Source organism: Pelodiscus sinensis, chromosome 1 (genome assembly GCF_049634645.1).
Source record: "Pelodiscus sinensis isolate JC-2024 chromosome 1, ASM4963464v1, whole genome shotgun sequence".
NCBI lineage: Eukaryota > Metazoa > Chordata > Testudines > Trionychidae > Pelodiscus > Pelodiscus sinensis.
Genome location: NC_134711.1, coordinates 25,153,092 through 25,166,551, shown reverse-complemented (window position 1 = coordinate 25,166,551; position 13,460 = coordinate 25,153,092). Strand labels below are relative to the sequence as shown.

General features: G+C 43.2%; 2 protein-coding genes across 23 annotated transcripts in view; one reads left to right on the top strand and one right to left on the bottom strand.

Annotated features, from left to right (window-relative positions):
- The window catches only part of SRPK2 (SRSF protein kinase 2), a 249,951-nt gene extending 239,280 nt beyond the window's left edge, over positions 1–10,671 (top strand). For all 18 annotated transcript variants that reach the window (XM_075911279.1, XM_075910971.1, XM_075911389.1 and 15 more), the window contains one exon: positions 3,932–10,671. In XM_075911279.1, the coding sequence (XP_075767394.1) occupies positions 3,932–4,116 (185 nt within the window). In that variant the 3' untranslated portion in view covers positions 4,117–10,671. The remainder of the gene's footprint in view (positions 1–3,931) is intronic.
- Positions 10,672–11,017: 346 nt separating this feature from the next.
- The window catches only part of KMT2E (lysine methyltransferase 2E (inactive)), a 144,975-nt gene continuing 142,532 nt past the window's right edge, over positions 11,018–13,460 (bottom strand). For all 5 annotated transcript variants that reach the window (XM_075909724.1, XM_014580821.3, XM_075909672.1 and 2 more), the window contains one exon: positions 11,018–13,276. In XM_075909724.1, the coding sequence (XP_075765839.1) occupies positions 11,777–13,276 (1,500 nt within the window). In that variant the 3' untranslated portion in view covers positions 11,018–11,776. The remainder of the gene's footprint in view (positions 13,277–13,460) is intronic.

Sequence of the window (13,460 nt, the reverse complement as noted above, 5' to 3'; positions counted from 1 at the left end):
CTTCCTCGATGTTCGGTGGGCACTAGCCGTTTACCTAGATAGAGACAGATCTTTCAGACAATCTCAGAGGCTTTTTATTTCTATAGCAGACTGTTCCAAGGGTCAAACTGTTTCAAAATGGATAACAAATTGCATCAAAGAATCATTACGTTAACAAATAGCCATTACCAACCCGAATTACGGCACATTCCACCAGAGCCATGGCAGCATCTACAGCAGTGGTCTCCAACCTTTTTACACCCAAGATCACTTTTTAAATGTGAGGACAAGCCAAGATCTACCCCATCCCTTCTCCAAAACCCCACCCCTTCCTTGAGGCCCCTCCCTCTCTCCATCAATTGCTGTCCCTAGCCCTTACATACTCTGGGTTATGTCTACACTTGCACCCTAGTTCGAGCTAGGGATGCAAATGTAGGCATTCGAAATAGTCAATGATGGGGGGATTTAAATATCCCGTGCTTCATTAGCATGATGTCACCGGCGCGTTACTCCGAACAACAGCTGTTTCAAAAGTGAAAGTGCGCGCCGGGACGCGTTAGTTTGAACCAAACCCCTTGGTTTGAACTAACGTTACTCCTCATATTTTGGATAGAGTTTTTTTGAGGAGCAATGTTAGTTCGAACCAAGGGGTTTGGTTCAAACTAACGTGTCCCGGCGCGCACTTTCACTTTTGAAACAGCTGTTGTTCGGAGTTATGCGCCGGTGACATCATGCTAATGAAGCATGGGATATTTAAATCCCCCCTTCATTGACTATTTCAAATGCCTACATTTGCATCCCTAGCTCGAACTAGGGTGCAAGTGTAGACATACCCTCTCACTGGGTTGAAATGGGAGGTGTGGGCTCTGGGGTGGGAATGAGGGATTTGGGTGTGGGAAGAGGTGAGAGGTGCAAACTCTGGGAGGGAATTTGGGTGCAGGAGGAGGTGGAGAAGAGGATACTGGCTCAGGGAGGAGGCTCCAGGCTGTTGAGCGTTGGGGTGCTGAGTAAGGTGCAGGCTTGTGGATGTGTGGGTGCAGGAATTTGGGTTGGGGTGTGTGAGGGGCTCAGGGTAGGGAGGTTGGGAGTATGATGGGCTCAGGACACAGATTTGCAGTGTGTGGATGATGCAGGATTGTTGTGGCAGAAGACTGACGATGTGGGGGTGCAGGAGTTTGAAGATGAGAGAGGCTCAGGACGGGGTTCCAGTGTATGATGGGCTCAGGATTGGGTTCGGGGTGGGTGCAGGAGTGTTGTGATGCTGTGACCAGATGGGGGCTTGTTGGCCAGGCTTCATTTTTAAATAAAATATTATGTCAAACACAAAATGTTTCAGCATTGTCTTTATTTATGAGAGGAGCAGGGAACCTGTTTTGAGTCAGGGGTCTCGGGGTCACACAAGTAAGATGCAAAAAACAACTCCTCCAAAACCCCCAAGCCTCACTAATGTGGCTCCAGCTGAGACATCTCACTCCCTTGGCACCCCAGGCCAAAAATGAGGGATCCAGTGTGCGGAACAGGGCTTCCTGTGAGTGGGATAGGGATGGGGGTGCAGAATATGGGTGGAAAATAGGGTACAGGAGCAAGCTGGGGGTAGGTGTCAGGCCAGGAGGAAGGGGGCAGGAGCAGCGTGCTCGTGGGGGTCTGGCCAGGGGACAGGAGCTGATGGGGGTTTGGGCAGTGATAGGTTGCTGGTGAGAGTTTGGGCCCGGTGCAGGGGAGTCTGGCCAGGGTGTTGGTGGGGGTTTGGTCAGGAGGTAGGAGGCAGAGTGCTGGTGGAGCTTTGGCCCAGAGTCAGGTGCTGGTGGGGGTTTAGGCAGGAGGCAGGGTGCGTGGTGGAGGCTGAGGAAGGGTGCTGGGGGCAGGGTGCTGGTGGAGGCAGGTGTCGGTGCAGGGGCAGAGGGCAGGGTGCTGGTGTGTGCTGGGACAGGGTGCTGATGGGCTGGCTCAGGGTGAGGGGACAGGGACAGCTCAGGATGCTACCTGGGGATCCTGCAGCTACTCACCAGGTCTGGGTCTCAGGAAGAAACATGGACTGCTCTTCCCCTCCCCCAAACAGCCGTTGTACTTCCTGAAATGCTGGGTCTGTCACATGCAGGCGACTTCCTTCTCCCTGCTGCTGTCCTGTGGGAGAGTAGGAGTCCTGGGACTGTGCCAGTTCCACCTGCTTCAGAAGCACGTGCCCTGCTCCTCCGCTTCCTGCAACAGCTACACTCTTCCCAGCAGCTGGGGCTGGCACAGTCCTGAGACTCCTACTCTTCCCCTCCTCCCCATGCAGGAATGCAGCAGGGAGAAGGAAGTCACCGGTGCACAACAGACCCGGCTTTTCAGGAATACAGTTGCGGGACTTCCCCCTCTCCTCCCACGCTTCAGGAAGCTGACGCTACCTTTATTGTAGGAAGAAATGAGGGGGCCCTGAATGTCTCGTGATCGACTGGTTGTGCCCCTCAATTGACCAGTCGATCGCAATTGACAGGTTGGTCACTACGGTTCTACAGCCTTTCTCCACAATGTCCCCGTTGCGGACATTTGTAGGGTAGCCATGTGGACTTCTGCCCGTACTTTCACAAAGCATTATGCAGTAGACACACTTTACAATCCACTGCATTCAGGCAGGCGGTCCACCATCTGCATCTGAACCCCCTCCAACTAGAGACTGAGGATACTTCCTCATAGTCACCTGCAGTGGCGTGCCCACAGAGACACTCCTCAAAGAAGAAAAGGTTGGTGGCGTGTGTGCATCAGCATGCTCACTATGGTGCCTGTAGTGCCAAGCATGTGTGCTCCTCCACCTGAGAGGGGGAGTACTGCTGCTGAAAAGTTTTGGTTTCAAGCCCTGGAGTGTCAAGTCACCTACAGTGCAGAGCCCACAGAGACACCCATCTCAAAGAACATCAGTTACTGCACAAGGTGAGCAACCTCCCTTTCCTTCAGAATGCCAGAATCTGAGCCTTATGTCAAATTGAGGCTCCATTTTACAACATCCAAATATGCTGAGCATGCAGAAAACCTTTATTCTGCCTCTATATGACATCGTGGGAACAATCAGAAAACTTATCCTGCTATCACATCAATTTATTGGTTTTTTGTTTATTTTTTTGGTCACTGGTGACTTATCTGAGTAATGCACGGATAAGAATAAAAAACTGTATTGGGGGAGTATGCCATGGGACAAAGCTAAAGTTGTTTGCATAGCCACAATTGTAATGCTAATGTTCCAAATAAAATCTGCCTGTGCAGTCATTTCCTAATTTGGGCTTTCTAATGGTGATGGGACAAGGCTTTGTTTTTTGATGAGATTCTATAATTGTCAATTTCAGTTCTAAGATGAAAACAAAGAAAAGGTAATTCTTGTTTTGTAAATGGTGATAGTATTGATAGCAATACTCATGGAACTCACAAGTATAAACTGGAATAGTGCTGACTTAATTTGCTCCAGTCACATAAATGATAAATGACTTTTTCAAATAGTCTTTGCATACAGTGTCAGCAATAGGATATGCTAATCCTATTGATACCAAAGTAAAGTGCATTTCATTATGTTTGATACTATAAACAGCCATTGTTGCATAGCTGATTTATTTAGGATGTACTCAAATTTTATTTAGCTTTTCTTTAAGATGTTATTATCACTAAGTTGATTGTAAATACATGTTTTCTTATGAAAAGGCAGAATGTACCATAATAAAAGTATGTTTACAGTGGTTTACAGATATAGTATACTGTAAATTAAACTACACCTAAATACACTCATTTCAAAGGAAAATAATGCCTTTGGAATGAGCTCTAAAGCCAACTGAATAAAACACTTGATGGGTTGATTTTCAGGGAGAACTGTAATAACATACTAACTAGCCTGCCTAAATAGTTTAGGCATGCAGTGGGAAGAGAAACTGAACAAGTAATAATCAAGGATAATAAGAACTTTCTAAAAGAATATTTTTATATGCAGGAGAACTCCGTCATATTACCAAGCTAAAACCTTGGAGCCTCTTTGATGTGCTTGTGGAAAAGTATGGTTGGCCTCATGAAGATGCTGCACAGTTCACAGATTTCCTGATCCCCATGCTAGAAATGGTTCCAGAAAAACGAGCATCAGCTGGAGAATGTCTTAGGCATCCCTGGTTGAATTCTTAGCAGAATCTTCAATTGTAACATTGAACCAGCATCCGCTTTCCAGTGCATCAAACCTGACTGGTGACTGTCACAAATTCTTTAACAGGATCACAAGTGAGCTGGCTTCATCCTCAGACCTTTATTTTGCTTTGAGGTACTGTTTGACATTTTGCTTTTTGTGCACTGTATTTTTGGGGAAAGATAGTCTTGTCTTCAGCTGGTAGTTTACTAACCCACTCTCTTCAGAAAACACTCAGCGTGTCTTTAAGCATCATTACTTGTGTTGTGTGGCATTCAAAAGTCTAACTTTTGAAAAAACTCCTCCCACCCCCTGTGTTTTGGCAGGTTTTGTAACTATTTATGATGAAATATTTTAGCTAAGTATTATATAATTTACCAGTTTGACATATCAAGTCAGAACTGAGAAAAGGCAAGGAATTGTACAATTTTATTTTCTGACAAAGGGACATCATTCTTGTATTATAGTGTATGTAAATGCACCCTGTAAATGTTCATTTCCATTTAAATATGGGAAGGGGACTCAGATTTCAGAGTAAAGCTACTAAGTTTGAAGAGCTTTGTAGCATATGAATTGCATGTGGCGGAATTCAAGCTGCTTTAAGGATTTGTGTAAACTTTCCATTTCGTAGAAGTTGCTGTACATTGGATTATAAACAAAGTGGCTCTGGTTTACAAGACTTCATTCCACAAATGGCACTTTAAAGGAAGGCTAGACTTCTTTCCAATGATAAAAGTATGCATTATCATTTTAGCACTCCCTTTTAGAATTTTTGCCTATTTTAAGTGCTTTTAAGGAGAGAATAGCAATTTCCCTTACAATGTGATAGTGAAGACATGATACCATATGGTGTTGCCTTTTTATAAGCACTGTAATTTGTATTATACCCAGAAGATTAAAAGTGAGCATGGGAAATACTCTGTCTAGGATTACTGATCTTTTACAATAATATGTGCTTAGAGTAAGAAAAAGATTGATGCAAAAACAAATATAATTTAGGGGATAAAATAATCCAATGTTTGAGACAGCTCATGCTCATTCCATTCATAGCTTTATATGCTCCTAAAACAAATTGCACTAGCTTTTTCCCCCCATGCATTGACATATATAGAAATTAGTTTGCCCTTTGTAAGTTGCACACAAAATTGCAAATGTTTCTAAGGTGTGAAAAAAAAAGCAAAATAGACTCAAATTCATAGGCAATACAGATTTTAGAATGTAAAATATAGAGGTGTATTTTGCCCTCTTTTAGAAGTCAGTGGGATGAATGTAAGTTTATTTCTGGTTTTACATAATTATGGTGCCACTTTTTTGACTGTCCATTATAAATTTATTCACATGCCTTTGCAATAACTAGATTGTGAGAAGATAGCTGTGTTGTAACAATAACCAATTGTTTGAGGTGCTTGCAGTTGTCTAATTAAAGTGTTTTGTTTTTTCCAGACATTGTGCTCGTCATTCAAATGCTTGCTAGTGAATAAATCCAGCTGTTAGTCACATTTCACAGTAGGGTTATTAGCCCAGCATAAAGGAAATGTCAGTTTACAATTCATTTGTAAAATTTCTGTATATGTGCTGAAAATATATTAATACATCAAGCTAAAATAGCACAGTTTAATTTAATTCATTGCTTGTTCAGACTCAGAAATGGCATTCCACAGAACTTCAAGTAACCTGTGCATGTTTTGCCCTTCTGTGTATACTCCAATAATTTAGCAAAATTTAAAATAATCCTAATTTTTAGAGTGCAACACAATACGTTGTTGTTCAAAACTTCAGCCACACTTGGCGATGCCAACATTTGGGTTTCAGAGCAGAGGGTAATGAGCCATTCACTTGAGAACTTCATATTGGTATTAAAAAAAAGGGAGAAAGGTAGCAGCCAAGATAATATTGATGGTGTAAAAGACAAAATACTGCAATGAAAACAACAGAAATAAAATGTTCTGCTTTTAGGTTCATCTTGCTGCAACAAGAAAAAAAATTTTCAGTACAGGAGGGAAAGAAACTTAAGGATTGAAATATTAGTTTAAAATGTATTGCACTCTCTAGGCACGAAACCAAATATTCCAATATATTGTAGATATTTTTACAGAAGTTATTGATAGCCTAATATTTAATCAATAGCAGTAACTTAAACATTACCATTTCACACACTTACTATGCTGTCTTTTACCCATTTCTTTCAAAAGCTGTAGCTACTCACTCAGTTTAAACTGACAGCATGTGTATATATATGACTGTCTTATACAAAATATGAAGTCTTGCTTCCAAGCTAGATAGTCACTTTACGAACGCAATGGCTTTGAACACCTCAGTAAATTGTAATTATATGGGATTGAGGGGATTTGAATAAGGTTGTTCTTCAAGGAGTGTCTCTGGGAGTGTTCCACCTTAGGTGTTTTGGTGCTGCAGCGCACCTGGCTGGAAAATTTTACTAAAAGTGGCTTTGACAGCTAGCTCTCACGCGCAGAAGCACTACACACGCCTGGCGGCTAATGCACGTGTGAGAGACTGTCACCTCAGTTCCTTCTCTGCTGCTGGCGGCGTCAGTTGGAACCTGCAGTGCTCTCTACAGATTTCTCCTCAGCGAGACAGCTAGTCTTTTCCTTTACTTAGTTAGCCTTTTCATTATATTTTTATTATCCTCCCCCCCCCCCAAAAAAAGACAACGACAACCAAGTGTCTTCCTCAGACACAGAGAGAGGTGCGGGCTCTGCAACCTGTGCTTCCCCTCAGGGGATTCCTCTCTCCTGCACTGAGGAGTTTCTTTTCCCTCAGCTTCAGCTCCATCCTCCTCACATAAGACTGAGTGTGATTTTTTTTCCACAGATTTAATATTTTTTTTCTTCGTCTTTTTCACAGCGTTCTCCCAAGCAGGGGCTCTGTTTTAAACACTGTTTTCTCCTCACATGCTTTCAAACTTGCAGTCAGACTAGCACTTTCAGTGCATACACTGTCTGGACAATTACAGCGCAGTTTACTGTCATCAGTGAAAATTTGGCAGCCAGGGCAGGAGAGCCAGAGGGTTTGCAGCTCCACCTGGATCTACCTCAAACACTCCCTCAGACCAGCGTCAGACCCTGGCCACCCTGCATCCTTGCTATTACTATCACCAGCGGTGATGTTGGATAAAGCAGTTCCCACTGGTGCAGCTGTGCCTCTTCCAAACAGAAGCGAGCACATGATGTAGCAGCAAAGAGGGAATCCCCTTCACATAAGAAAGGGTGATCCCTGAACTCTAAGCCAGCTCCGTCCCTGCTGGGGATCCAGATAAGCACTTACTAGGGCAGTGTTCACCCACTGTGTCTCGAGGGTCTAAGGACTTGGTCATTGTACCTAAACATGCTGATAAGCCCAAGCCTGTCATGTTTGAACAGCACAGGGCTACAACAGTATCGGTCTTACCGACACCAAGCATTGCTGTACGTAAAGGCAGCGCAGGGACCAGAGCGCAGTTACCTCCCCCAGCACCTGCACCAGCCCCTCTGCTTGCAAAGCCAAAGCATATAATATTATTTACCACCAGTGCCTCCTTTTTGGTCCACAGACTATTCTATGATCTCTTCAGTGCCCGTGACACCCTTGTTTGCCACTGATTCCTCCTCGCACTCCGAGGGGTTTTCCATGTCTATGCCTGGCACTTCCATACCTCCGTTCTCTGGTGAGGAGGATCAGGCTTCTATCATGATCTCAACTCCTCCCAGACACTACGCAGAGGTGCAAATTCCCTCACTTACAAGCAGCCTTACCACACTGGCAACAAGGAATCCACTACTTCCTCACCCACTTACACACATCTCTCCTTCCTCCCCTGGGGACACACTCATGCCTCTGCAAGCCCTATCTGGGGATGATTTCAAGGCTTTCCAAGACCTTTTCAAGAGGTCTCATTAGCCACACTGCCAGAGACCCAGCATAAACTTACGAGCATCCTTCTATACCGCTTCATCCATGAGGCTCGTTCTCCCCATGGATCCCGCCCTCATGGACCCAGCCAAGCAACTTTGGCAAACACCCACCACCCAGTGAGCAAGAAGGTGGGTAGGAAATATTACATGGTTCCTCAGGATGCTGAGTTTTTATTCTCACGTTCCTCCCCTAACTCCATACTAATTGAGGCAGTGAATCAGCGGAGCAAGTTGCCAAATGCACCCCTCCTGATGAGTGGAAATGACTAGACATAATGGGCAGATGGTCATACTCCTCTGTCTCCCTACAGCTACACATTGCTAATTACATTCATCACATATTTGAGCAAATTGCAGATTTTATTCAGTTCCTCCCAGAGGATAAAATAGAACAAATGAGAGTGAACACCAACAAGGGTCTCCTGATAGCCAGAACAGCCTTCCAAACTGCTTTGGACTCAGCTTCATGAGTCCTGATACAGCTTCATGAGTCCTGGCCATCTCTGTGGTGATGAGAAGAGCCTCCTGACTCCACCGCTCTGGTTTCCTAAAGGAGGTCCAGACGAAGGTGGAAGACCTTTCGTTCGAGGGCCCGAAGCTCTTCGCTGATGGCACAAATGCTTCTTTACAGTCCCTCAAAGATGCCAGGGCCACACTTAAAATGCTGGGCATCCAGGCTCTTGCACCAAAATACAAAAAAACCCCAATCCTTATGTTCAGAGATACAGATTTTCCCTTTTTGGTCATTCTCAAAGACAATATGACCCTAGAAAGCACCAATGTCAAGGGAGAAGGATCTCAAAACGGATAGTATAATGCATATGAATAGCATATTCAATCTTCGGAAAAGAACCACCTGCACACCTTTGTGCACATTCAACGAGGGCCATGGCAGCATCAACAGCCTGTGTACAGGGCATCTCTCTGGCCAATAGATGCAAATTGGATATGGTCCCCTGGTCCTCTACTTATATATTTGCTGCTCACTATGCTCTAGACTCCTACACATCCAGAGAAACTGTGTTGGGACATACAATCCTTACCACGGTCCAAAAGGATACTACACGGTCCGAAGCTTGTAGTCACCTAAGGTGGAGCACCCACAGGGACACTCCTCAAAGAAAAAGGAGGGTTACTCATTCTCTGCAGTAATTTATGTTCTTCGAGATGGGTGTCATTGTGGGTGCTCCACCATCCACCCTTCCTCCCCCCACAGCTTGGATATTATTTCCATACTTTTCTGGGGCAAAGGAGGAACTGAGGTGACCGTATCTCGTGTATGCGCCTCAGCCACCTAGTGTGTGTAGTGTTTCTGCACATATGCATGCTAGCAGTCAAAGCCTCTACTAATAAAATCTTCTGGCCAGGTGCATTGCGGCAGCAAAACACCTAAGATGGAGCATGCACCGGGACACCCATCTCAAAGAATGTCAGTTACTGCAGAGGATGAATAACCCACTCTTACTTTTTCAGTGCTGGGCTCTGGTCATTGGCATTGATTGTAAGCTATTTGATCTTTTAATAAAAGAGTTGATGGGTCTTGGTCAATTCCTAGTAGACTTTGGTTGCTAGACACAGAGGAAAAGACAAGGATATAAATAGCAATGGAACAATGATCTTTCCTGGAGTTAGTAAGAAAATTGATTTCTAATACTCTTACCAGTCCAATGTGTTTTCAGTTGCAAAGTAGCAGTTGCACATTAAGACAAAACAACAGTTCCTCTTAACTTAGTCTTGCATATTAGCTTTTTATAAACTAGTGGATGTTCTTGATTCTTAAAGCACTAACATCTGCATTCAGCTATAGTAGAAAAGTTACTTGATGCCCACATACATTCAGCTAGTTTTGCAAGGCTAATTAAATTTGTATTGTTTCATTAAAATTATATACAACCCACTAAATTAGCTTAAAATCTGAAATAATTTGTCCTTCCACAGATTGGTATTTAATATGACTAAAGGGATTATAAATAGCTGCATTCAAGCATAGTGGCAGGATTTTAGTTAGCACAAAGATTATCTTATCATAGGTGCAGGAGGCCCCTGCTTTATGACTCCCCGCACTTAATTATCTTTTCTGTAAGCGCGGAAGGGGCTGAAATCCCCCGACTTACATCCTCAGCCCTGCATTTACGATGGCGTATGACACTTATCATAAATGTGGGCTTGAGTTACAATGCCAACTTGTGGCACTATCCCTGGAGCTGATCGCATCACAAGTTGGGGGCAGCCTGTATATATTCATGTTTTGTTAAATCTGTTACTCTCTAGCCACAAAAATGTGCTCATCTCCTCTCGGTAATAAAACTTCATAATTTTGTCATTTTTATTTTGAAATGTCTTCACAGTGTAGGTAGTCATTTGTTTTAAGTGCTGCATTTCAGAAATGCAAAATCTGACATCATTAATGTTGCCACAACTGGAATTCTGCTTTGAACTTTTAGAATAGAAAACATACCTAAAAGTATGTGCAAATGCTACTGTGGTCTGTCTTCTAGATCAGAATAACCAATATTTGAATCAGATTTGGTATGGATCTAGTCTGTAACTGTACCAGTGTATTAATATTGATCATGTACAATGCATAAACTGTGTGGATTAGTTTTGTATAATGTAACATGTTTCAGTAAACTGACACTACATTGATATTTCAAGTAGTTTTTTCCTCATCTCTAATCACTAAGATCAGCAAAAAAAAAAAAAAAAAAACCTAACCTTTAATGCAGTGGATCTCAAACTTACTTGATTCCCTCCCCTCCCCCACTTTGTGTCTGTAGTAGTTTACATCCCCTACCTTTAAAGTGAGCAAGACGGGAACAGCAGCAGCAGCTGCTAGCAGTGCACCCAGTTCTGAAGACAGCAGAGAATTAAGAGTGTTATCTATTGTCACCTTTGCTTTTGTGCTGCTGCTGGCAGTAGGGATACCTTCAGAGCTAGCGGGTCCCAGTCACCAAATCTTATTTTTCCTTAAATACACACCACTCAGGGCCAGTTGGTTAAAACTGACATAATTGTGATTTATTAACATGAATTAAAATGCCCAACCAGTGCTGTAATGTGACAGTATATTAAAAAATTGAAGATCATATACTGTACTACTTCCACAAAGATCACACATTTTTGCAAAAGAGACTTGTCATTATGTACAGTACTATATCAAATGAAAGGCGCCTTAAGCAATTTTACACGCAAAAGAAACAGTATTTACAGCAGTTGTCAGATATTAGAAACAATCTATACATTAAATTTTACATTTTTGCAAGTAACTGATGAAACAAAAGTCATGTCCACGCCAAACTATAAAAATTTGTATTGCATTGTTTTCTAGCAATATGCACACAAAGAACTGTTGACAGAAGAAAATGAAAAACCTATTCGTGCCATCTCTTATCAGTGTACTTATTTAATTACATATGTATAAAAAGTAATATAGAAAACATTCACTAAATGAATTTTAACTGCAACAATAAAATTGAAAGATTATGCAGCATCAAATCTGCCAGAAAAAACTGCTGGAATGTTCACTTACAAAATAAAAAGATATACCTAATACTGGCTGAACAGCACATTTTTCAGGAATTTTAAAAAAGCAAAAATAATGGAAAGAATACAATGAAAGAGCACTGGTGTTTGCTTTTATACAAAGTATCATGTACAAGCTTTAAAAAGTACCTTGAACAGGTACATATGAAATATATACAGTTTATTTTACAGAAACATTTTTAAAATGTTTAGGAGCAAGGGTCCCATTTTAATGCCACCCAGAACCATGGTAATTATTTTGAAAAGTTGGTGGCACCTGTGCTCTGTGAATAGGAATTTGTCCAGGCACTGGTGAAGCCTGCTGAGGTCCTTGCACCCCATGAGGAAGGGTTACAGAGCTAGGATGAGGACAGAACCCTGAAGCTGTAGGTGTTGGAATACTGTTTGGTCCTTGAGGTTGGATATGAGGACCTTGACCTGGTAGTGGACAGTGAGGTCCTGTTCCAGTAGGTGGATGCTGAGGTGCAGGTCCCAAGGTTGTATGATGGGGAGTTTGTGGTGAATAGGAAGATGCACTTGAAGGAAAATGTGGAGGTCCTTGATGTGATGGATGATGTAACCCTTGTGCTGAGGCTGGGTGATGCCCAGAGCCTAAAACATTGGAGGGTGGAGGTGGGGGAGGTGGAGGAGCTGAGTTTACTACATGCTGGTGTTGTGCTTGTAGACCTTGATGTCCAGTTGTGGAATGAGGTTGATGGAGGGGTAGAGGACCTGGGGGTGGAGGTGGAGGTGGCAAATGGTGACCAGCAGCTTGAGAATGAATGTGTGATCCAGGTGCTACTGCCACAGCATGAACTGGACCTACTACGTGTGCTACAGAATGCTGCTGATGGGAACTTTGCTGCTGTACAAGATGAGGTCCTGGAGCAGGTGGAGGTGGTGGTGGAGGAGGAACAGCAGATGCTGAAGCCTGATGATGAATACTAGGGTTCTGAGAGGGCAAAAAGTGCCCTGAAGTTACATGGTGTCCTGGGACTGCTTGCTGGCCTGTAGTGCCAGGAAGTGCTTGATTTGGTCCAGACGAGAAAACAGTTTGTTGGGGTATGCTACCCTTTATCTGACTATAACTCTGAAAGCTTCCAGAGGGCTGCTGGTTTTGATAGTAAGTAGACGAAGGGGGTGGGGGAGGGGGTGGGGGTGGCGCACTGTTGTTCAAACTTTGTTGGCTAAACTGACTATAAGTTGCAGAAGATTGTCCTGAAGGTGCCTGGGTGAACAACTGTCCACTAGCCTGCTGCTGACTACCAGGCTGTAGGTTCTGTGCTGCTGGATAAAAACTTCTGTGTGTTTCTCTCTGAGGTGTTCCAACTTGAGGTGACTGTGGATGATGAGGTCTGTACGGAGATCCTAACTGTTGTGAGTGAGGCTTTGGTGAAAGATAACCATGCTGTACAGGTGTGTGAGGAGTAGACGACTTTGGAGGATTTTCTACATGAGGTGAAGGGGGACAATGCAGTTTCAAAGGTGCAGAAGGCAGCTTTTGTGAATGGCAAAGTTGCTCTGTTGAACTGCGCAAATGCGACTGAGATGGGTGAGTTTTTGAAAGTACTTGGACATTATTTGTCAGTTGTTTTTGTTGCAGCTCAGATTTCGGATGGTTCACATTCTCAGTCTCTGGAGCATTAACTGAAGTTTCCCAGTGAGAATCTGGTTTTGTGGGTGTTCTGCCAATTGATTGCACTGAAACTACAGGACCAGGTGAAGAAGGCTAGGTAGATAAGGAGAAAGAACAGGTCAGTGTAACTCCATACAAAAACATTTTAAAATGTATACATTAAAACCACTGTTTCTTAATTAAACTTGCTGGATAAAAGTTATTTTTATTTCTCTGATAAAAGTAATTTAGAAATAAAAAAAAGTTGCTTTCCATTGGCAGATGCACAGGGTAGATG